This window comes from Eptatretus burgeri, chromosome 14, assembly GCF_056783735.1.
Source record: "Eptatretus burgeri isolate ZD-2024b chromosome 14, Ebu_testis_v1, whole genome shotgun sequence".
Taxonomy (NCBI): Eukaryota; Metazoa; Chordata; class Myxini; order Myxiniformes; family Myxinidae; genus Eptatretus; species Eptatretus burgeri.
The window spans coordinates 72,866,696-72,889,005 of record NC_140974.1 but is presented as its reverse complement, the minus strand read 5'-3'; the positions used below and the strand labels follow the sequence as shown (position 1 = coordinate 72,889,005).

The 22,310-nt window shown below is 53.0% G+C and overlaps 1 protein-coding gene and 1 long non-coding RNA gene across 2 annotated transcripts; one reads left to right on the top strand and one right to left on the bottom strand.

Moving 5' to 3' along the window:
• The first annotated feature begins 376 nt into the window (after nucleotides 1-376).
• On the top strand, nucleotides 377-15,584 carry LOC147013607 (CDGSH iron-sulfur domain-containing protein 1-like). Its single transcript, XM_085855549.1, has 3 exons — nucleotides 377-526; nucleotides 9,191-9,405; nucleotides 15,289-15,584. The coding sequence occupies exons 1-3, from the start codon at nucleotides 508-510 to the stop codon at nucleotides 15,379-15,381; spliced, it is 327 nt and encodes a 108-aa protein (XP_085711675.1). The 5' UTR covers nucleotides 377-507; the 3' UTR covers nucleotides 15,382-15,584.
• LOC147013606 (uncharacterized) lies at nucleotides 15,520-21,786 on the bottom strand. Its single transcript, XR_015051388.1, has 3 exons — nucleotides 21,487-21,786; nucleotides 16,028-16,099; nucleotides 15,520-15,842 (listed from the first exon to the last, which is right to left on the bottom strand). It is a non-coding gene; the product is annotated as an uncharacterized LOC147013606 (long non-coding RNA).
• Between the last annotated feature and the right edge of the window lie 524 nt (nucleotides 21,787-22,310).

Genomic DNA, 22,310 nt, shown 5'->3' with positions numbered 1-22,310 from the left:
GTGTAGGGGTGTAGGAGTCTTAGAAAGTTATTAGTTTGCAAGATGAACTGTTGGGTTGCGAATCTGAGGATTGACTGATCCAACTTCCCTGAGGGCCCCTAGGGAGGGGGGAAAGAAGCCCACTGCCGCATTTATTTCTTTATTTCTTTATCCCTTAAGCACACACTTGTAGTCCACACCCATTTCTGCTTTTGTGTGATTATATATACAACTGTTTTGAAGTAAGAATCTCAATGTGGTCCGGGGGCACCTGACTGAAGGGCCTTTGGGCTGCATTCCGCATGCGTAGTGCCATCTTCTGAAATAAATCGTATCATTCGAAAACCCTCATTCGACTCTGTCATTACTCGGCCGAGTGAAGAGTCATAACATTTTTGTTGTTGAGTGAAACGATGAGTTCAGCACTCGAGTCTCCACCTGTGAAGTATTCTCAGCTCCTCTCGCGAGATAACAAGCACTTGACGACCTGGGAGAAAAAAAAAAACAATCTCACGTGACCGTGAAGACATGTTGTTCAAAGAAACAGGTGAGTGGAGTCTAAATCTTATTGCCATCTTGGAAACACGTGCTCCGCTTGATGATCCAACACTATACTACCCTGTCCCTCGATGACCCCTACACTATGCTACCCTGTCCCTTGATGACCCCTACACTATACTACCCTGTCCCTTGATGACCCCTACACTATACTACCCTGTCCCTCGATGACCCCTACACTATACTACCCTGTCCCTTGATGACCCCTACACTATACTACCCTGTCCCTTGATGACCCCTACACTATACTACCCTGTCCCTTGATGACCCCTACACTATACTACCCTGTCCCTTGATGACCCCTACACTATACTACCCTGTCCCTTGATGACCCCGACACTATACTACCCTGTCCCTTGATGACCCCTACACTATGCTACCCTGTCCCTTGATGACCCCTACACTATGCTACCCTGTCCCTTGATGAACCCTACACTATGCTACCCTGTCCCTTGATGACCCCTACACTAAGCTACCCTGTCCCTTGATGACCCCTACACGATGCTACCCTGTCCCTTGATGACCCCTACACTATGCTACCCTGTCCCTTGATGACCCCTACACGATGCTACCCTGTCCCTTGATGACCCCTACACTATGCTACCCTGTCCCTTGATGACCCCTACACGATGCTACCCTGTCCCTTGATGACCCCTACACTATACTACCCTGTCCCTTGATGACCCCTACACTATACTACCCTGTCCCTTGATGACCCCTACACTATACTACCCTGTCCCTTGATGACCCCTACACTATACTACCCTGTCCCTTGATGACCCCTACACTATACTACCCTGTCCCTTGATGACCCCTACACTATACTACCCTGTCCCTTGATGACCCCTACACTATACTACCCTGTCCCTTGATGACCCCGACACTATACTACCCTGTCCCTTGATGACCCCTACACTATGCTACCCTGTCCCTTGATGACCCCTACACTATACTACCCTGTCCCTTGATGACCCCTACACTATGCTACCCTGTCCCTTGATGAACCCTACACTATGCTACCCTGTCCCTTGATGACCCCTACACTAAGCTACCCTGTCCCTTGATGACCCCTACACGATGCTACCCTGTCCCTTGATGACCCCTACACTATGCTACCCTGTCCCTTGATGACCCCTACACGATGCTACCCTGTCCCTTGATGACCCCTACACTATGCTACCCTGTCCCTTGATGACCCCTACACGATGCTACCCTGTCCCTTGATGACCCCTACACTATACTACCCTGTCCCTTGATGACCCCTACACTATACTACCCTGTCCCTTGATGACCCCTACACTATACTACCCTGTCCCTTGATGACCCCTACACTATACTACCCTGTCCCTTGATGACCCCTACACTATACTACCCTGTCCCTTGATGACCCCGACACTATACTACCCTGTCCCTTGATGACCCCTACACTATGCTACCCTGTCCCTTGATGACCCCTACACTATACTACCCTGTCCCTTGATGACCCCTACACTATGCTACCCTGTCCCTTGATGAACCCTACACTATGCTACCCTGTCCCTTGATGACCCCTACACTAAGCTACCCTGTCCCTTGATGACCCCTACACGATGCTACCCTGTCCCTTGATGACCCCTACACTATGCTACCCTGTCCCTTGATGACCCCTACACGATGCTACCCTGTCCCTTGATGACCCCTACACTATGCTACCCTGTCCCTTGATGACCCCTACACGATGCTACCCTGTCCCTTGATGACCCCTACACTATACTACCCTGTCCCTTGATGACCCCTACACTATACTACCCTGTCCCTTGATGACCCCTACACTATACTACCCTGTCCCTTGATGACCCCTACACTATACTACCCTGTCCCTTGATGACCCCTACACTATACTACCCTGTCCCTTGATGACCCCTACACTATACTACCCTGTCCCTTGATGACCCCGACACTATACTACCCTGTCCCTTGATGACCCCTACACTATGCTACCCTGTCCCTTGATGACCCCTACACTATACTACCCTGTCCCTTGATGACCCCTACACTATGCTACCCTGTCCCTTGATGAACCCTACACTATGCTACCCTGTCCCTTGATGACCCCTACACTAAGCTACCCTGTCCCTTGATGACCCCTACACGATGCTACCCTGTCCCTTGATGACCCCTACACTATGCTACCCTGTCCCTTGATGACCCCTACACGATGCTACCCTGTCCCTTGATGACCCCTACACGATGCTACCCTGTCCCTTGATGACCCCTACACTATGCTACCCTGTCCCTTGATGACCCCTACACGATGCTACCCTGTCCCTTGATGACCCCTACACTATGCTACCCTGTCCCTTGATGACCCCTACAATATACTACCCTGTCCCTTGATGTCCCCTACACGATGCTACCCTGTCCCTTGATGACCCCTACACGATGCTACCCTGTCCCTTGATGACCCCTACACTATACTACCCTGTCCCTTGATGACCCCTACACGATGCTACCCTGTCCCTTGATGACCCCTACAATATACTACCCTGTCCCTTTATGACCCCAACACTATGCTACCCTGTCCCTTGATGACCCCAACACTTTGCTACCTTGTCCCTTGATGACCCATACACTATGCTACCCTGTCCCTTGATGACCCCTAAAATATACTACCCTGTCCCTTTATGACCCCTACACTATGCTACCCTGTCCCTTGATGACCCTTATACGATGCTACCCTGTCCCTTGATGACCCCTACACTATGCTACCCTGTCCCTTGATGACCCCGACACTATGCTACCCTGTCCCTTGATGACCCCTAAAATATACTACCCTGTCCCTTTATGACCCCTACACTATGCTACCCTGTCCCTTGATGACCCTTATACGATGCTACCCTGTCCCTTGATGACCCCTACACTATGCTACCCTGTCCCTTGATGACCCCGACACTATGCTACCCTGTCCCTTGATGACCCCTACACTATGCTACCCTGTCCCTTGATGACCCCTAAAATATACTACCCTGTCCCTTTATGACCCCTACACTATGCTACCCTGTCCCTTGATGACCCTTATACGATGCTACCCTGTCCCTTGATGACCCCTACACTATGCTACCCTGTCCCTTGATGACCCTTATACGATGCTACCCTGTCCCTTGATGACCCCGACACTATGCTACCCTGTCCCTTGATGACCCCTACACTATGCTACCCTGTCCCTTGATGACCCCTAAAATATACTACCCTGTCCCTTTATGACCCCTACACTATGCTACCCTGTCCCTTGATGACCCTTATACGATGCTACCCTGTCCCTTGATGACCCCTACACTATGCTACCCTGTCCCTTGATGACCCCGACACTATGCTACCCTGTCCCTTGATGACCCCTAAAATATACTACCCTGTCCCTTTATGACCCCTACACTATGCTACCCTGTCCCTTGATGACCCTTATACGATGCTACCCTGTCCCTTGATGACCCCTACACTATGCTACCCTGTCCCTTGATGACCCATACACTATGCTACCCTGTCCCTTGATGACCCCTAAAATATACTACCCTGTCCCTTTATGACCCCTACACTATGCTACCCTGTCCCTTGATGACCCTTATACGATGCTACCCTGTCCCTTGATGACCCCTACACTATGCTACCCTGTCCCTTGATGACCCCGACACTATGCTACCCTGTCCCTTGATGACCCCTACACTATGCTACCCTGTCCCTTGATGACCCCTAAAATATACTACCCTGTCCCTTTATGACCCCTACACTATGCTACCCTGTCCCTTGATGACCCTTATACGATGCTACCCTGTCCCTTGATGACCCCTACACTATGCTACCCTGTCCCTTGATGACCCTTATACGATGCTACCCTGTCCCTTGATGACCCCGACACTATGCTACCCTGTCCCTTGATGACCCCTACACTATGCTACCCTGTCCCTTGATGACCCCTAAAATATACTACCCTGTCCCTTTATGACCCCTACACTATGCTACCCTGTCCCTTGATGACCCTTATACGATGCTACCCTGTCCCTTGATGACCCCTACACTATGCTACCCTGTCCCTTGATGACCCCGACACTATGCTACCCTGTCCCTTGATGACCCCTAAAATATACTACCCTGTCCCTTGATGACCCCTACACTATGCTACCCTGTCCCTTGATGACCCTTATACGATGCTACCCTGTCCCTTGATGACCCCTACACTATGCTACCCTGTCCCTTGATGACCCCTACAATATACTACCCTGTCCCTTGATGACCCCTACACTATGCTACCCTGTCCCTTGATGACCCCAACACTTTGCTACCTTGTCCCTTGATGACCCGTACACTATGCTACCCTGTCCCTTGATGACCCCTACACTATGCTACCCTGTCCCTTGATGACCCCTACACTATGCTACCCTGACCCTTGATGACCCCTACAATATACTACCCTGTCCCTTGATGACCCCTACACTATGCTACCCTGTCCCTTGATGACCCCTACACGATGCTACCCTGTCCCTTGATGACCCCTACACGATGCTACCCTGTCCCTCGATGACCCCTACACTATGCTACCCTGTCCCTTGATGACCCCTACACAATGCTACCCTGTCCCTTGATGACCCCTACACGATGCTACCCTGTCCCTTGATGACCCCTACAATATACTACCCTGTCCCTTGATGACCCCTACAATATACTACCCTGTCCCTTGATGACCCCTACACTATGCTACCCTGTCCCTTGATGACCCCTACAATATACTACCCTGTCCCTTGATGACCCCTACACTATGCTACCCTGTCCCTTGATGAACCCTACACTATGCTACCCTGTCCCTTGATGACCCCTACACTAAGCTACCCTGTCCCTTGATGACCCCTACACTATGCTACCCTGTCCCTTGATGACCCCTACACGATGCTACCCTGTCCCTTGATGACCCCTACACTATGCTACCCTGTCCCTTGATGACCCCTACACGATGCTACCCTGTCCCTTGATGACCCCTACACGATGCTACCCTGTCCCTTGATGACTCCTACAATATACTACCCTGTCCCTTGATGACCCCTACACTATGCTACCCTGTCCCTTGATGACCCCTACAATATACTACCCTGTCCCTTGATGACCCCTACACGATGCTACCCTGTCCCTTGATGACCCCTACACGATGCTACCCTGTCCCTTGATGACCCCTACACTATACTACCCTGTCCCTTGATGACCCCTACACGATGCTACCCTGTCCCTTGATGACCCCTACAATATACTACCCTGTCCCTTGATGACCCCTACACTATGCTACCCTGTCCCTTGATGACCCCTACACTATGCTACCTTGTCCCTTGATGACCCGTACACTATGCTACCCTGTCCCTTGATGACCCCTACACTATGCTACCCTGTCCCTTGATGACCCCTACACTATGCTACCCTGACCCTTGATGACCCCTACACTATGCTACCCTGTCCCTTGATGACCCCTACACTATGCTACCCTGTCCCTTGATGACCCCTACACGATGCTACCCTGTCCCTTGATGACCCCTACACGATGCTACCCTGTCCCTCGATGACCCCTACACTATGCTACCCTGTCCCTTGATGACCCCTACACAATGCTACCCTGTCCCTTGATGACCCCTACACGATGCAACCCTGTCCCTTGATGACCCCTACAATATACTACCCTGTCCCTTGATGACCCCTACAATATACTACCCTGTCCCTTGATGACCCCTACACTATGCTACCCTGTCCCTTGATGACCCCTACAATATACTACCCTGTCCCTTGATGACCCCTACACTATGCTACCCTGTCCCTTGATGAACCCTACACTATGCTACCCTGTCCCTTGATGACCCCTACACTAAGCTACCCTGTCCCTTGATGACCCCTACACTATGCTACCCTGTCCCTTGATGACCCCTACACTATGCTACCCTGTCCCTTGATGACCCCTACACGATGCTACCCTGTCCCTTGATGACTCCTACAATATACTACCCTGTCCCTTGATGACCCGTACACTATGCTACCCTGTCCCTTGATGACCCCTACAATATACTACCCTGTCCCTTGATGACCCCTACACGATGCTACCCTGTCCCTTGATGACCCCTACACGATGCTACCCTGTCCCTTGATGACCCCTACACTATACTACCCTGTCCCTTGATGACCCCTACACGATGCTACCCTGTCCCTTGATGACCCCTACAATATACTACCCTGTCCCTTGATGACCCCGACACTATGCTACCCTGTCCCTTGATGACCCCTAAAATATACTACCCTGTCCCTTGATGACCCCTACACTATGCTACCCTGTCCCTTGATGACCCCTACAATATACTACCCTGTCCCTTGATGACTCCTACACTATGCTACCCTGTCCCTTGATGACCCCAACACTTTGCTACCTTGTCCCTTGATGACCCATACACTATGCTACCCTGTCCCTTGATGACCCCTACACTATGCTACCCTGTCCCTTGATGACCCCTAAAATATACTACCCTGTCCCTTTATGACCCCTACACTATGCTACCCTGTCCCTTGATGACCCTTATACGATGCTACCCTGTCCCTTGATGACCCCTACACTATGCTACCCTGTCCCTTGATGACCCCGACACTATGCTACCCTGTCCCTTGATGACCCCTAAAATATACTACCCTGTCCCTTGATGACCCCTACACTATGCTACCCTGTCCCTTGATGACCCTTATACGATGCTACCCTGTCCCTTGATGACCCCTACACTATGCTACCCTGTCCCTTGATGACCCCTACACTATGCTACCCTGTCCCTTGATGACCCCTAAAATATACTACCCTGTCCCTTTATGACCCCTACACTATGCTACCCTGTCCCTTGATGACCCTTATACGATGCTACCCTGTCCCTTGATGACCCCTACACTATGCTACCCTGTCCCTTGATGACCCTTATACGATGCTACCCTGTCCCTTGATGACCCCTACACTATGCTACCCTGTCCCTTGATGACCCCTACACTATGCTACCCTGTCCCTTGATGACCCCTAAAATATACTGCCCTGTCCCTTTATGACGCCTACACTATGCTACGCTGTCGCTTGATGACCCTTATACGATGCTACCCTGTCCCTTGATGACCCCTACACTATGGTACCCTGTCCCTTGATGACCCCTACACTATGCTACCCTGTCCCTTGATGACCCCTACACTATGCTACCCTGTCCCTTGATGACCCCTACACTATGCTACCCTGTCCCTTGATGACCCCTACACTATGCTACCCTGTCCCTTGATGACCCCGACACTATGCTACCCTGTCCCTTGATGACCCCTACACTATGCTACCCTGTCCCTTGATGACCCCTACACTATGCTACCCTGTCCCTTGATGACCCTTATACGATGCTACCCTGTCCCTTGATGACCCCTACACTATGCTACCCTGTCCCTTGATGACCCCTACACTATGCTACCCTGTCCCTTGATGACCCCTACACTATGCTACCCTGTCCCTTGATGACCCCTACACTATGCTACCCTGTCCCTTGATGACCCCTACACTATGCTACCCTGTCCCTTGATGACCCCTACACTATGCTACCCTGTCCCTTGATGACCCCTACAATATACTACCCTGTCCCTTGATGACCCCTACACTATGCTACCCTGTCCCTTGATGACCCCTACACTATGCTACCCTGTCCCTTGATGACCCCTACACTATGCTACCCTGTCCCTTGATGACCCCTACACTATGCTACCCTGTCCCTTGATGACCCCTACACTATGCTACCCTGTCCCTTGATGACCCCTACAATATACTACCCTGTCCCTTGATGACCCCTACACTATGCTACCCTGTCCCTTGATGACCCCTACACTATGCTACCCTGTCCCTTGATGACCCCTACACTATGCTACCCTGTCCCTTGATGACCCCTACACTATGCTACCCTGTCCCTTGATGACCCCTACACTATGCTACCCTGTCCCTTGATGACCCCTACACTATGCTACCCTGTCCCTTGATGACCCCTACACTATGCTACCCTGTCCCTTGATGACCCCTACATTATGCTACCCTGTCCCTTGATGACCCGTACACTATACTACCCTGTCCCTTGATGACCCCGACACTATACTACCCTGTCCCTTGATGACCCCTACACTATACTACCCTGTCCCTTGATGACCCGTACACTATGCTACCCTGTCCCTTGATGACCCCTACACTATACTACCCTGTCCCTTGATGACCCGTACACTATGCTACCCTGTCCCTTGATGACCCCTACATTATGCTACCCTGTCCCTTGATGACCCCTACATTATGCTACCCTGTCCCTTGATGACCCCTACATTATGCTACCCTGTCCCTTGATGACCCCTACACTATGCTACCCTGTCCCTTGATGACCCCTACACTATACTACCCTGTCCCTTGATGACCCCTACACTATACTACCCTGTCCCTTGATGACCCGTACACTATGCTACCCTGTCCCTTGATGACCCCTACATTATGCTACCCTGTCCCTTGATGACCCCTACATTATGCTACCCTGTCCCTTGATGACCCCAACACTTTGCGACCCTGTCCCTTGATGAGCTTGCCCGATGCTGCTTGTTCCTGCTTGTATAGGACGGGAGGTGTGGGTGGCCGGTTTCATCGGCGCCGCGCTTGGTGCTGGCAGTTTGGCATTCGGGCTTCTTGCAGTGCGTTGCCTCCGGCGTTCGGCCAAAGCTTGCCAAGTGAACCCAGGGATACAGAAAGACTGCGATAAAGTGGTGCACAGTATGGAGACCACGGACCTTGGCAATAAGACCGCTTTCTGCCGGTGTTGGCGCTCACAAAAGGTACTTTGCAGATGTTCGTCCATGAGAACAATCTTTCGAAAACATACCAAAGTGGGGTCAAAGAGGTTGGTAAGGGGCTAGGGTGTGGGAAGTGAAGGGGCTAAGTGAAGGGGCTAAGTGAAGGGAGGATGGGGTAAGGGAGGGGATTGGGTAGGTGCGAGTGCAGAGGGGGAGGATTGAGGTGATTACGAGTTGGGGTAAGAGAGGGAGTCGGGGTGTGAGAAAGTTGGGGCTGGGAGGGGCGTGGAACGGTTGAGGGGTTGGCTGGAAAAGGGAACATAAGACTGTTGGGGGAGGGGGAGTGAAAGTTTGAGTGAGATGATGGGGAGGGGTTGAATGGGTGAGGGGTTGGGTAGAGGAGGGAGTATAAGAATGTTGGGGGAGGGGGTGTGTTTGAAGGGTTGGGGTGGGGGGGTTCAACCCTTATTATTAACTTTGATTTTTTTTTCTGTCTGTCTGTCTGTCTGCCTGTCTGTCTTTCTCTGTGTGAATGAGGCTCAGGGAAGGAAAGGTTAAACTGACAGTGGGGAAACAGGGCAACAATTGGGCACAACCAGAAAGGGAATAATAAACAGGAAGAGAGGGGAGGAGAGGAGGGGAAAAAACATTGAAACCATCAAGTAAGTGGGGCGGGGTTGGTTAGGAAAGTTTAATGGAGGTAACACAGATCGTGGATCAGGATGGCGGATGACAGTTGGCGGTGCACTGTCTGCTTGATGGCCTGGAGAAAAGAGTGGGAAAGAACAGCCTCTGGAAGGTGCTTCCGTCGATGGGAGAAGTGAGGAACAAAAGAGTTGATGTGTGCAGTCAGTCGAGACTTCGGAAGTTGTTGTGTCGCCCCGGTCAGTTTTTTTCGAACAAACCCATGGCATGGAGACAGCCGATCGATTTCCCAGGCGTGACCCAGAGATCCCCCACATGCAGGATGATGTACCCCCGCCTTCACAAAATCACGGCCAACACAGAGTTAGAAAGGGAGTCGGAGACGAAAGGGAAAGGACCGGTCCATGGGGACTGATCGGCACTCTGACCATGACCACATTGCCCTAACAAATCCGGGCAGCAGGGAAGAATGGGGAAGATTTGGCCCCCAACTTGCATAGGGGGAAACAATCACCAAGAAGAGGCATCCCTGATAGTTGCAGAATTTGTAAGTTTAACCAGGAGATGAGAATTGCAAGAATGTGTGCATCCGGGAGTTGCTGAATGGTTGGAGGCCTGAGCACAGAGGGAGCAATATTGGAGAATAAATGGGGGGGACATAGCGAGACCACCGACCTGCCTGCTCCGTAAAAGCAACAGACCTTTTGCTGCAGCAGATTCCAATAATGTTGAGAACTTGAGATTCCACTGATGCCAGGAGAGACAGATGTGATGCTGTGGTGCCAGCCCGTATGGGATAGCAGAGCTCCGGACAAAGGCCTTGTTGCTTAAAAAAAATTATCTACCATGTTGAGGTATGTGTAAAGAGCTAACACACAAAACATATTGTTTCGGATCTGGAAACCATTTGCATTCAACATACAGATGTCCCAAAAGTCGGTTATGTCATTAAGTATGTGTGTAGTCAGATCCCTTTCCTTTTGTCTAGTGGGAGAATCAAAGGCGTGCGTTGCGATTTCTTTTTAGTTAGGTTATTAAATCTTTACATCCAACGAACAACCAACAACCATTCCATTCCCCCATCACGACCCACTACCCACCCACTGTCTATAAGCACTCTGACTTGCCAAGGCAGGGTCTTACAGCCGTTCCTTGCCGCTTCCACCAACGTTCCTTCCACAAACGTTGTAACTCTTGCACGACGGCCTGTGCAACATTGATACTGTTACTCGTCAAGTATGTACCCACGTGGAAGACTGGTTGGGGTTTCCCGGCAGGGGCCGTTGCAGCGTTGATACTGTTACTCGTCGAGTGTGGGCCCGCGTGGAGGAGTAGCTGGGGTTTCCCGGCAGGGGCCAAGGCCCCGCCCCGGAAAGGTGGGCGTAGGACCTGTCCAATCAGAAGGCGGACAGCGAGGTGTGTTCACCAAGGCCCCCTCCCCGATGAGGGAGGTCCATAAATTCCCGAGCACTGTCTGAGGCAGGTGGTCTTTTTGAGGTCTTGGAGAGTTTTTTTAAGTTATTTTGAAGAGTTTTTTGGTGGGCGTTGAGGCGGCGAACGTGTCTCTGCTGGCCCTCTACAAGGAGTTTTAAGGAAGGACAGAGCGACCCTGACCTCCCTCCGTGGACCCCGGCCATTCACCACCCGAGCCCCACCACAAACCTCGAGTCCCACACGTGCGACTGGGGACCAAACCAGCGACCATTGTTAGGTGCCGCAGCACGGAGTACCCCCTTTCTCCGAAGGCCAGGTACCCATCCGAACTCTGACCCCCAGCTTGTCTCTCTCCTCAGCTCCGAGGGTCCAATAAAGACCCTGGGTTTCTTTTCATTTTGTGTGTGTGTGTCTGCGTGTGGGTCCGTCTTGTAAGTAGAACTGAATAAGTGTTTTTGGATCATTGTAAATACTTCTTGCATATTCGCGTTAAGTCTTGCTTTGTGTCTTCATTTACTGTAAATAAAACTTGTTAGAAATGTTCCCAGTCCGTTTCTGTCCCTTCTTGAATTGGTCCAGCATGGTTCGGATCTGAGTTTAGGCGGGGTTTTATCCCCGATAATCCGTTGATTCCAGCCGGCACGGCTTTGGCAGTTTCTGCTCGGCTGCACCCAAACCGGAGTTGGTAGTCGGTAGTTGGAACTCTACCACAGTCGGTAGAGTGACCCGGTTCGAGCAAGATGTGCCGAGGGCGTGGTTTCCCCGGTAGTTGAAATCGCGTAGTTAATTAGGTAAATTGGTTATAGACAAAAAGACCCTACGCTATGCGGTTGAGATATTGGCATCCGCGGTCGGTTCGACGACCCGCCGGCTCGTGGAGTTATCCGAGCGACGGCCTACAATTCCGGGGAGTTTGGTGCGAGACGCAAGCTTTCCCCACCGAGTGGTCGTTCTCGCCACCAACCCCGGACCACAACAATATAACAAGGCAGGAGACAAGAGGGGCGGGAGATGAAAGCACAGAAGAGTGGGGAACAGAGACATGACGAGATCTGTGGAAGGTAGAGGGTTGGGGTGGGGAACACGGGGTACAGAAGATGGACATTACAGGGACTTTCAGGAAGGAAAGCAGGGAATTTGAAGGAGGTGGGTTTGGGGTGGATTAATGGGGGTAGAAAAGATCGTGGTTTTGGATGCGGGAAGATAAGAGATGGTGGTGAAGAGCTGTTTTGAAGACCTGGTGGGAGGAGTGGGATTGAAGAGAGTGTGGGAGTTTGTTCCAGAGGTTGGAAAAAAGAGGAATGAAAGAGTGAAGGTGAGCAGTGATCTGTGATTTTAGTAGTTTCACCAGAAGGGGTTTTTTGGTGAACCTTGAACACCCTGTGGAAATATAGGGAGGGGGGGGGAACTGGGCACAGACAAAGCAAGGGGGAGCAAGGCCGGAGAGGAGATGGTAGAACACAGAAAGACCACCGACTTGCCTGCGGTGAGAGAGTGAGAGACCCAAAGAAACTGAGCTCAGATTTTTCCAAGGAAAGACTTTGATTGACAGGATGCCCAGGGAAGACTGTGGATGCCAGCTTTGCTGTGTGGTTGGTCCAATAGGTCATGGCTGATGGTGAGGCCGATAACTTCAAATGACTGAACATCTTCCAGCGGCTGACCATGGAAACAGATCCTTGTTAGTTTGATGACCCTGCCAAAGCTACAGAGTGAGACTGAGATTCTCCAGGATTGAAGGGCATGTTCCATTGAAGGAGAGGGTTCCAATGATAGCAACACATTGATCGTGTGTGAAGGAAGTCAGAAATCAAGGAATTAAGTTAGTCTTGTATGCCAGACTGTCAAATGCTTGAGACATGTCCAAGGATGCGGCCATGACCTCTTCATTGAGATGTACAGCCTCCAACCACTGCTGAGAGATGAGTAGCAGGAGGCCCAGAATTGAGTGACCAGGACATTATTATTCAAACTGATGGTCATAGTATGAAAAGAGGAAAGGCTTGACATCAGCAGCAATGGTGGATTCCTTGACTTTGCTTGTAATTGGAAGTGAGTTCACTGATCTGTGGTTGATGGGATCTGTTTTTGCACCTTTGTGGACAGGAGTGACGTTTGCTGACTTCTTGGCCAACAGGAGGTGGCCAAAGGAGTAGGCCAAACTGATTTTGGCAAAGGGGAAGCAAGAATAGCAGAGCATGATTTGACAACATGGCCACGAATTGCCATCTCACTCCGTCGCCAAAGCAGGATCGAAGCCGGACAGAACTACCTTCTCAGGTGAAGATGCAAAGCCCAATATAAATTTAGTACGAGGGAGTAAGATGGGGACCGAGTGGAATGCGTTGGGAAGTTGAGATTTGGAGGCAAGCACAGACAGCCATATGTTGCGTGGTTGAGGTTTCTCCCTTGTAATAGCCAGAGACATGGTCTTTGACAAGAAAGTGGTCAGAAGAGCAAAGTGTGGCAAAAAAAAAGGAACAAGAGAGAATAGATGGAATGTTAGTCATTACCACGTCCAGGAGGGAGGATCCGTTACCTCTGAGACGATAAGCGGAGCTCCAGCCGAGACTTATTTCCCTCGTGGAATTGGAACGTCCGGCAGGTTGGTGCACAGGTCGCGCAGTGACCCTTGGCCGGTGGTTTGGCTTAGATTCTCGGCCTGACTATAAACTCTATAAACCCCCTCCCCCCCAATCATGGTGTGCAAGTGTGATGAAAATTACCACTGTTAGTATTTGTACCATCAGCTCCACTTTGCCAGGGTGGGATTTTAACCTCTGCCGTTTATCGTTCTGTGCATGAGGCCATCTGTCAATCATTTGGAGCTGAAACTTCTCCTATTAGCCTGTGTTAACCCATCTTCTGCCCTGGCGTTGGCTTCGCAGCTCGGGTGGCTGGCTTGGGATCTTGGGGTCCTGAGTTTGAGCCCCGTTGGCCGCTGAATTAACACCAGGTGGGGTTGACTCAGCCTGTCATCATTCTGAGTTTGGCGAAATGAGTACCAATGTACTCGTATGGAGGAGGAGGAGATGGTACGGACAGTATTAGGAAAGCAACGGATCATGTAAATTGCAGTCAGATTCCTGTCCTTACAGTTGATCAATCACTCTGCAATTGTGGGCATTACCTCTTATCTGAGAAAAGTGAACGAAGCACGTAGACATACGTTTGGTTACCGGAACCGCCGGCTGGAGAATATTCCACCGACTCGTGCAGCTCGAGTACAACACGTGAACAGAGCAACCTATCAGGCGGGCCATATTTGTTGAAGACCACGCAGTACAGTACCTTCTCCTTCCAACTTGGGCTGGGAAAAGACAGGTGGCCGATGGTCTCCCAAGTGGACAATGCTTCCTGAAGCAGCAAAAGGTTGTTGGAAACTGATAAAATGCAACTGCAAAAGTTTTCTTGGAAGGTGTAAACGCTTCAAAGTAAACGCAAGATGCACACAGGGGTGCTGTGGTTCTGGACCAGGTGTGCAGGAGCACCAATCGGAGGACTCTCTATGAACGTGAACAAAAGGATTCGTTGTTGTGACAAGACACCCAAGGTTTTGTGGTTAACATCGAGTAAATTGATCTGAAACAACCAGACGATGAAAATTCCATGAGTGTGCTCAAACAGAATTTATAGTGCTGTGCTTGTTATAATTTCTTTATTTCGTTGGAATTGTTGTACCGAAAAAACCCTTACACACAAACCTTCATGCTTTCTGCCAGAAGTGGTTCACATTTCCACGCAGGCGGAGGAGATGACATTGATGACTTTTCACCTCGTGTACACGATTCTGATGACACCTCTCCCCGTCACTAACCATCTCTCTTTGCACCCTCTCCTCCCTAGTTCCCCATGTGTGATGGAACCCACAACACCTATAACCAAGAGTATGGAGACAACGTTGGTCCTCTGATCATTACACAACAAAGCAGCTCTTAAAGGCCAAGGCCAGCACGGGTTGAGCTCGTTCTAAAAAATCATCTAAAAAATTGTACGAGATTGTGTGTTGGGAAGCTTCCACTCAAATGAAAGTTGGTTTTGGTGTTTCACTTTCCTCAAAAAATAATTTTTCAATGAGACAATTCTGAAAATCATTTATTTATGAAATCCATGGCAATCATAAATAAAAGGCTTAAAGTGGATATTTGAATTTTACTGGTGATGACATTAACTCCAATCGTCTTCACTTTCAGCAAACTTGTGATGGAGATGTCCAAACACGCACTCACGACGCACGCACTCCTTTAAAATGAGAGCAGAAGATGTTTAACTGACACGCAACGGGTTTCTTGGTTACGAGTCGAACCCAGTGAGTTGAGCGGCTGGTGGAAGTCGCCATTCATCCTCGGACAGGGAGTCGGCGAGTCGAGAAAGAGAGCGCAGTTGAGAGCAAACTTGCTCTGCAGGGTGACCCGGTGGGGGGGAGGGAGAAGAGAATGGGTTAAAAAAATAACAATACATGTTTTAAAAAGGTGAGAGATAAGTCAAAGGGCTTTGTGATCAAAAAGAGTGAGAAGGGGGGTACATAATCAGGGCAAACAAAGACGTGTAACAATAGCAATGGAGGAGTGACAAAGATAACCACCTCTCTTCATTTCACGCTGGTTGTGAGCTATCTCGTACTTGAAGAACAGTTCACACAACACCTTGGCGCGGTCTGGACACAAGAAACACCCACAACCAACCACCAAGCCAAACTCGCTTTGCTCCTCCGAGATCAAACCGGGAAACAGAATCCTTTTCAAAGGCAGGAATGTGAAACAACCAACCTTGAGCTTTCATTAAAATCTCATCCAATCGAACATTTTATTTTTATTTACAAACCAATACTTTTCATTTGAAGGTTTCAATCAAAACAACGTTTATCTTTTGTTTATACGTTTAACTCCTGCAACAAGGAGCTCCAAAATCACATCCTGATGTGAGAACAACATTCCCCACTACACCAACCACTCTGCACTGCTCGACCCCAATCCCACAACCACACCGAACTGCTCTACCCCAATCCCACAACCACACCGAACTGCTCTACCCCAATCCCACCGTCCCCTCTGCACTGACGATACACCAATCCCACAACCTCCACGCTGCACAACCCCAATCCCACAACACCAATCCCACAACTCCAACCCCACCACCTCCACGCTGCACAACTCCAATCCCACCGTCCCCTTCTCACTACACAACCACTACTCTTTCCTTCCTCTGGTTATCCGCTCATTCTCCTCCGCTGTGAAGAGGAATCCAGCACATCATTCCTCTCACCCTCAATCTTATTCACCAATGAACTCTGCTCATCACTCACCTCCCCCTCCTCACTCATCTCCCCCACCTCACTCACCTCACCCCTCCTCACTCACCTCACTCACCACCCCTCCTCACTCACCTCACTCACCACCCCTCCTCACTCACCTCACTCACCACCCCCTCCTCACTCACCTCACTCACCACCCCCTCCTCACTCACCATAGATACCACTCACCACCCCCTCCTCACTCACCACCCCTCCTCACTCACCACCCCCTCCTCACTCACCATAGATACCACTCACCACCCCTCCTCACTCACCATAGATACCACTCACCACCCCTCCTCACTCACCACCCCTCCTCACTCACCACCCCTCCTCACTCACCACCCCTCCTCACTCACCACCCCTCCTCACTCACCACCCCCTCCTCACTCACCACCCCTCCTCACTCACCACCCCTCCTCACTCACCACCCCTCCTCACTCACCTCCCCCTCCTCACTCACCATAGATACCACTCACCTCCCCTCCTCAATCACCTTCTCCTCCTCACTCACCATAGATACCACTCACCTCCCCCCTCACCTTCCCCTCCTCACTCACCATAGATACCACTCACCTCCCCTCCTCACTCACCATAGATACCACTCACCTCCCCTCCTCACTCACCTCCCCCTCCTCACTCACCACCCCCTCCTCACTCACCATAGATACCACTCACCTCCCCCTCCTCACTCACCATAGATACCACTCACCTCCCCTCTTCACTCACCTCCCCCTCCTCACTCACCATAGATACCACTCACCTCCCCCTCCTCACTCACCTCCCCTCCTCACTCACCACCCCCCCTCTCACCTGCCCCCTCCTCACTCACCATAGATACCACTCACCTCCCCTCCTCACTCACCATAGATACCACTCACCTCCCCTCCTCACTCACCTCCCCTCCTCACTCACCATAGATACCACTCACCACCCCCTCCTCACTCACCTCCCCCACCTCACTCACCTCCCCCACCTCACTCACCTCCCCTCCTCACTCACCTCCCTCACCTCCCCTCACCTCCCTCACCTCCCCCTCCTCACTCACCTCCCTCACCTCCCCCTCCTCACTCACCTCCCCTCCTCACTCACCTCCCCCTCCTCACTCACTCACCTCCCCCCTCACTCACCTCCCCCTCACTCACCTCCCCCTCACTCACCTCCCCTCACTCACCTCCCCCTCACTCACCTCCCCTCACTCACCTCCCCTCACTCACCTCCCCTCACTCACCTCCCCTCACTCACCTCCCCTCACTCACCTCCTCCCCCCTCACTCACCTCCCCCTCCTCACTCACCTCCCCTCCTCACTCACCTCCCCCTCCTCACTCACCTCCCCCTCCTCACTCACCTCCCCCTCCTCACTCACCTCCCCCTCCTCACTCACCTCCCCCTCCTCACTCACCTCCCCCTCCTCAATCACCTTCTCCTCCTCACTCACCATAGATACCACTCACCTCCCCCTCACCTTCCCCCTCCTCACTCACCATAGATACCACTCACCTCCCCCCTCCTCACTCACCATAGATACCACTCACCTCCCCCTCCTCACTCACCTCCCCTCCTCACTCACCACCCCCTCCTCACTCACCATAGATACCACTCACCTCCCCTCCTCACTCACCATAGATACCACTCACCTCCCCCTCTTCACTCACCTCCCCCTCCTCACTCACCATAGATACCACTCACCTCCCCCTCCTCACTCACCTCCCCTCCTCACTCACCACCCCCCTCTCACCTCCCCTCCTCACTCACCATAGATACCACTCACCTCCCCTCCTCACTCACCATAGATACCACTCACCTCCCCTCCTCACTCACCTCCCCTCCTCACTCACCATAGATACCACTCACCACCCCTCCTCACTCACCTCCCCCACCTCACTCACCTCCCCCCTCCTCACTCACCTCCCTCACCTCCCCCTCACCTCCCTCACCTCCCCCTCCTCACTCACCTCCCTCACCTCCCCCTCCTCACCTCCCCCTCCTCACTCACCTCCCCCTCACTCACCTCCCCCTCACTCACCTCCCCCTCACTCACCTCCCCCTCACTCACCTCCCCCCTCACTCACCTCCCCCTCCTCACTCACCTCCCTCCTCCTCACTCACCTCCCCCTCCTCACTCACCTCCCCTCCTCAATCACCTTCTCCTCCTCACTCACCATAGATACCACTCACCTCCCCCTCACCTTCCCCTCCTCACTCACCATAGATACCACTCACCTCCCCCTCCTCACTCACCATAGATACCACTCACCTCCCCCTCCTCACTCACCTCCCCCTCCTCACTCACCACCCCTCCTCACTCACCATAGATACCACTCACCTCCCCTCCTCACTCACCATAGATACCACTCACCTCCCCTCTTCACTCACCTCCCCCTCCTCACTCACCATAGATACCACTCACCTCCCCTCCTCACTCACCTCCCCCTCCTCACTCACCACCCCCTCTCACCTCCCCCTCCTCACTCACCATAGATACCACTCACCTCCCCTCCTCACTCACCATAGATACCACTCACCTCCCCTCCTCACTCACCTCCCCTCCTCACTCACCATAGATACCACTCACCACCCCCTCCTCACTCACCTCCCCCACCTCACTCACCTCCCCTCCTCACTCACCTCCCTCACCTCCCCCTCCTCACTCACCTCCCTCACCTCCCCCTCCTCACTCACCTCCCCCTCCTCACTCACCTCCCCCTCCTCACTCACCTCCCCCTCCTCACTCACCTCCCCTCCTCACTCACCTCCCCTCCTCACTCACCTCCCCCTCACTCACCCCCTCACTCACCTCCCCTCACTCACCTCCCCCCCTCACTCACCTCCCCCTCACTCACCTCCCCCACTCACCTCCCCTCTTCACTCACCTCCCCTCCTCACTCACCATAGATACCACTCACCTCCCCTCCTCACTCACCTCCCCCTCCTCACTCACCACCCCCCTCTCACCTCCCCCTCCTCACTCACCATAGATACCACTCACCTCCCCCTCCTCACTCACCATAGATACCACTCACCTCCCCCTCCTCACTCACCTCCCCCTCCTCACTCACCATAGATACCACTCACCACCCCCTCCTCACTCACCTCCCCACCTCACTCACCTCCCCCTCCTCACTCACCTCCCTCACCTCCCCCTCACCTCCCTCACCTCCCCCTCCTCACTCACCTCCCTCACCTCCCCTCCCTCACTCCACCTCCCTCACCTCCCCTCCTCACTCCACCTCCCCTCCTCACTCACCTCCCCCTCCTCACTCACCTCCCCTCCTCACTCACCTCCCCCCCTCACTCACCTCCCCCTCACTCACCTCCCCCCTCACTCACCTCCCCCATCACTCACCTCCCCCTCACTCACCTCCCCCCTCCTCACTCACCTCCCCCTCCTCACTCACCTCCCCCTCCTCACTCACCTCCCCTCCTCACTCACCTCCCCCTCCTCACTCACCTCCCCTCCTCACTCACCTCCCCTCCTCACTCACCTCCCCTCCTCACTCACCTCCCCCTCCTCACTCACCTCCCCTCCTCACTCACCTCCCCTCCTCACTCACCTCCCACCTCCTCACTCACACCTCCCACCTCCTCACTCACCTCCCCCTCCTCACTCACCTCCCCCTCCTCACTCACCTCCCTCACCTCACCTCACCTCCCTCCCTCACCTCACCTCCCTCATCTCCCTCACCTCCCTCACCTCACCTCCCTCACCTCCCCTCACTCCCTCACCTCCCTCACCTCCCCCTCCTCACTCACCTCCCCTCCTCACTCACCTCCCTCACCTCCCCCCTCACTCACCTCCCCCTCACTCACCTCCCCCACCACTCACCTCCCCCTCACTCACCTCCCCCTCACTCACCTCCCCCTCACTCACCTCCCCCCTCCTCACTCACCTCCCCTCCTCACTCACCTCCCTCCTCCTCACTCACCTCCCCTCCTCACTCACCTCCCTCCCCCTCCTCACCTCCCTCCTCACTCACCTCCCTCACCTCCCCTCACCTCCCTCACCTCCCCCTCACCTCACTCACCTCCCCCTCCTCACTCACCTCCCTCCTCCCTCACTCACCTCCCTCACCTCCCCCTCACTCACCTCCCCTCACTCACCTCCCCCATCACTCACCTCCCCTCACTCACCTCCCCCCTCACTCACCTCCCCCTCACTCACCTCCCCCTCCTCACTCACCTCCCCTCCTCACTCACCTCCCTCCTCCTCACTCACCTCCCCCTCCTCACTCACCTCCCCCTCCTCACTCACCTCCCCCTCCTCACTCACCTCCCCCTCCTCACTCACCTCCCCCTCCTCACTCACCTCCCCCCTCCTCACCTCCCCTCCCCCACCTCACTCACCTCCCCCTCCTCACTCACCTCCCCCTCCTCACTCACCTCCCCCTCCTCACTCACCTCCCACCTCCTCACTCACCTCCCCCTCCTCACTCACCTCCCCCTCCTCACTCACCTCCCACCTCCTCACTCACCTCCCACCTCCTCACTCACCTCCCCCCTCCTCACTCACCTCCCCCTCCCCTCCTCACTCACCTCCCCCTCCTCACTCACCTCCCCCTCCTCACTCACCTCCCCTCCCTCACTCACCTCCCCTCCTCCTCACTCACCTCCCCTCCTCACTCACCTCCCCCCTCCTCACTCACCTCCCCCTCCTCACTCACCTCCCCCCTCACTCACCTCCCCTCCACTCAACCGTTTTATTGTTCCTTTATTTCCCACATGTGACCCTCACACCGACCCCGTTACTCACCATTCTCACCAACCACTCCGGCCTTCACACGTCCCGCCGCCTCACCCTCGGCCATAGTAAATGGACACTCTCCGATGTGTATGTTGACGTGTTTCCGTTTATTACTACTTGACTTGAGTTGTTGTTGTTGTTGTTGTTGTTTTAAAAAATCTCCGGACATTTTGTGTGTTCAGTTACCAAGCGGAGCCTTTCCCAATCAACGGTTCCCAACGGAGTGTTTGCGCCACTCGGAAACTCCACAAGAAGCTTCGAAACCAAACATCGCCCTCTTACACACGGATGGCAAACCTTCCACTTCCGGTATAGTTCTGTTCTCGTGTCGTGATATCATTTTACGTCACTTCCTTTTAAAAGGTGTTTCTGACGTGAAACCGAATCAAAAAAAAAAAAGCATAAACATCGTTTTTTCTCCAATTGTCATTTAATTGATTTAAAAACGAATTCCGTTGGGCGCGCGACATTCCTCCCGGAAATGACGTAATACACCCGAATCCTCCTCGTGACTCCATCTTCGTTCTTGACTTCTCAGGGTTTGTAATGATCGGACCAGCTCGCTGTAGTGTCCGAGGTGCAGAGAGACACGAGAGCGAAGTAGCAACTCTGTTTTATTGCCGGACCGGACGCACACGACGAAAACCCGAGCGGGCGAGTCATGATAACCCAACCACGTGACCACAAGCATCCCAAAGCACCCAGCCCCCATACAGCACTCAGCCCCCATACAGCACCCAGCCCCCATACAGCACACAGCCCCCATACAGCACCCAGCCCCAATGCAGCACCCAGCCCCCATACAGCACCCAGCCCCCATACAGCACCCAGCC

Bases quoted from the DNA above. Each gene is read 5' to 3' on its own strand.
- LOC147013607 (XM_085855549.1), top strand. The intron at 9,406-15,288 runs GTACTTTGCAGA...TCTCCTCCCTAG, and splicing joins GGTGTTGGCGCTCACAAAAG to TTCCCCATGTGTGATGGAAC.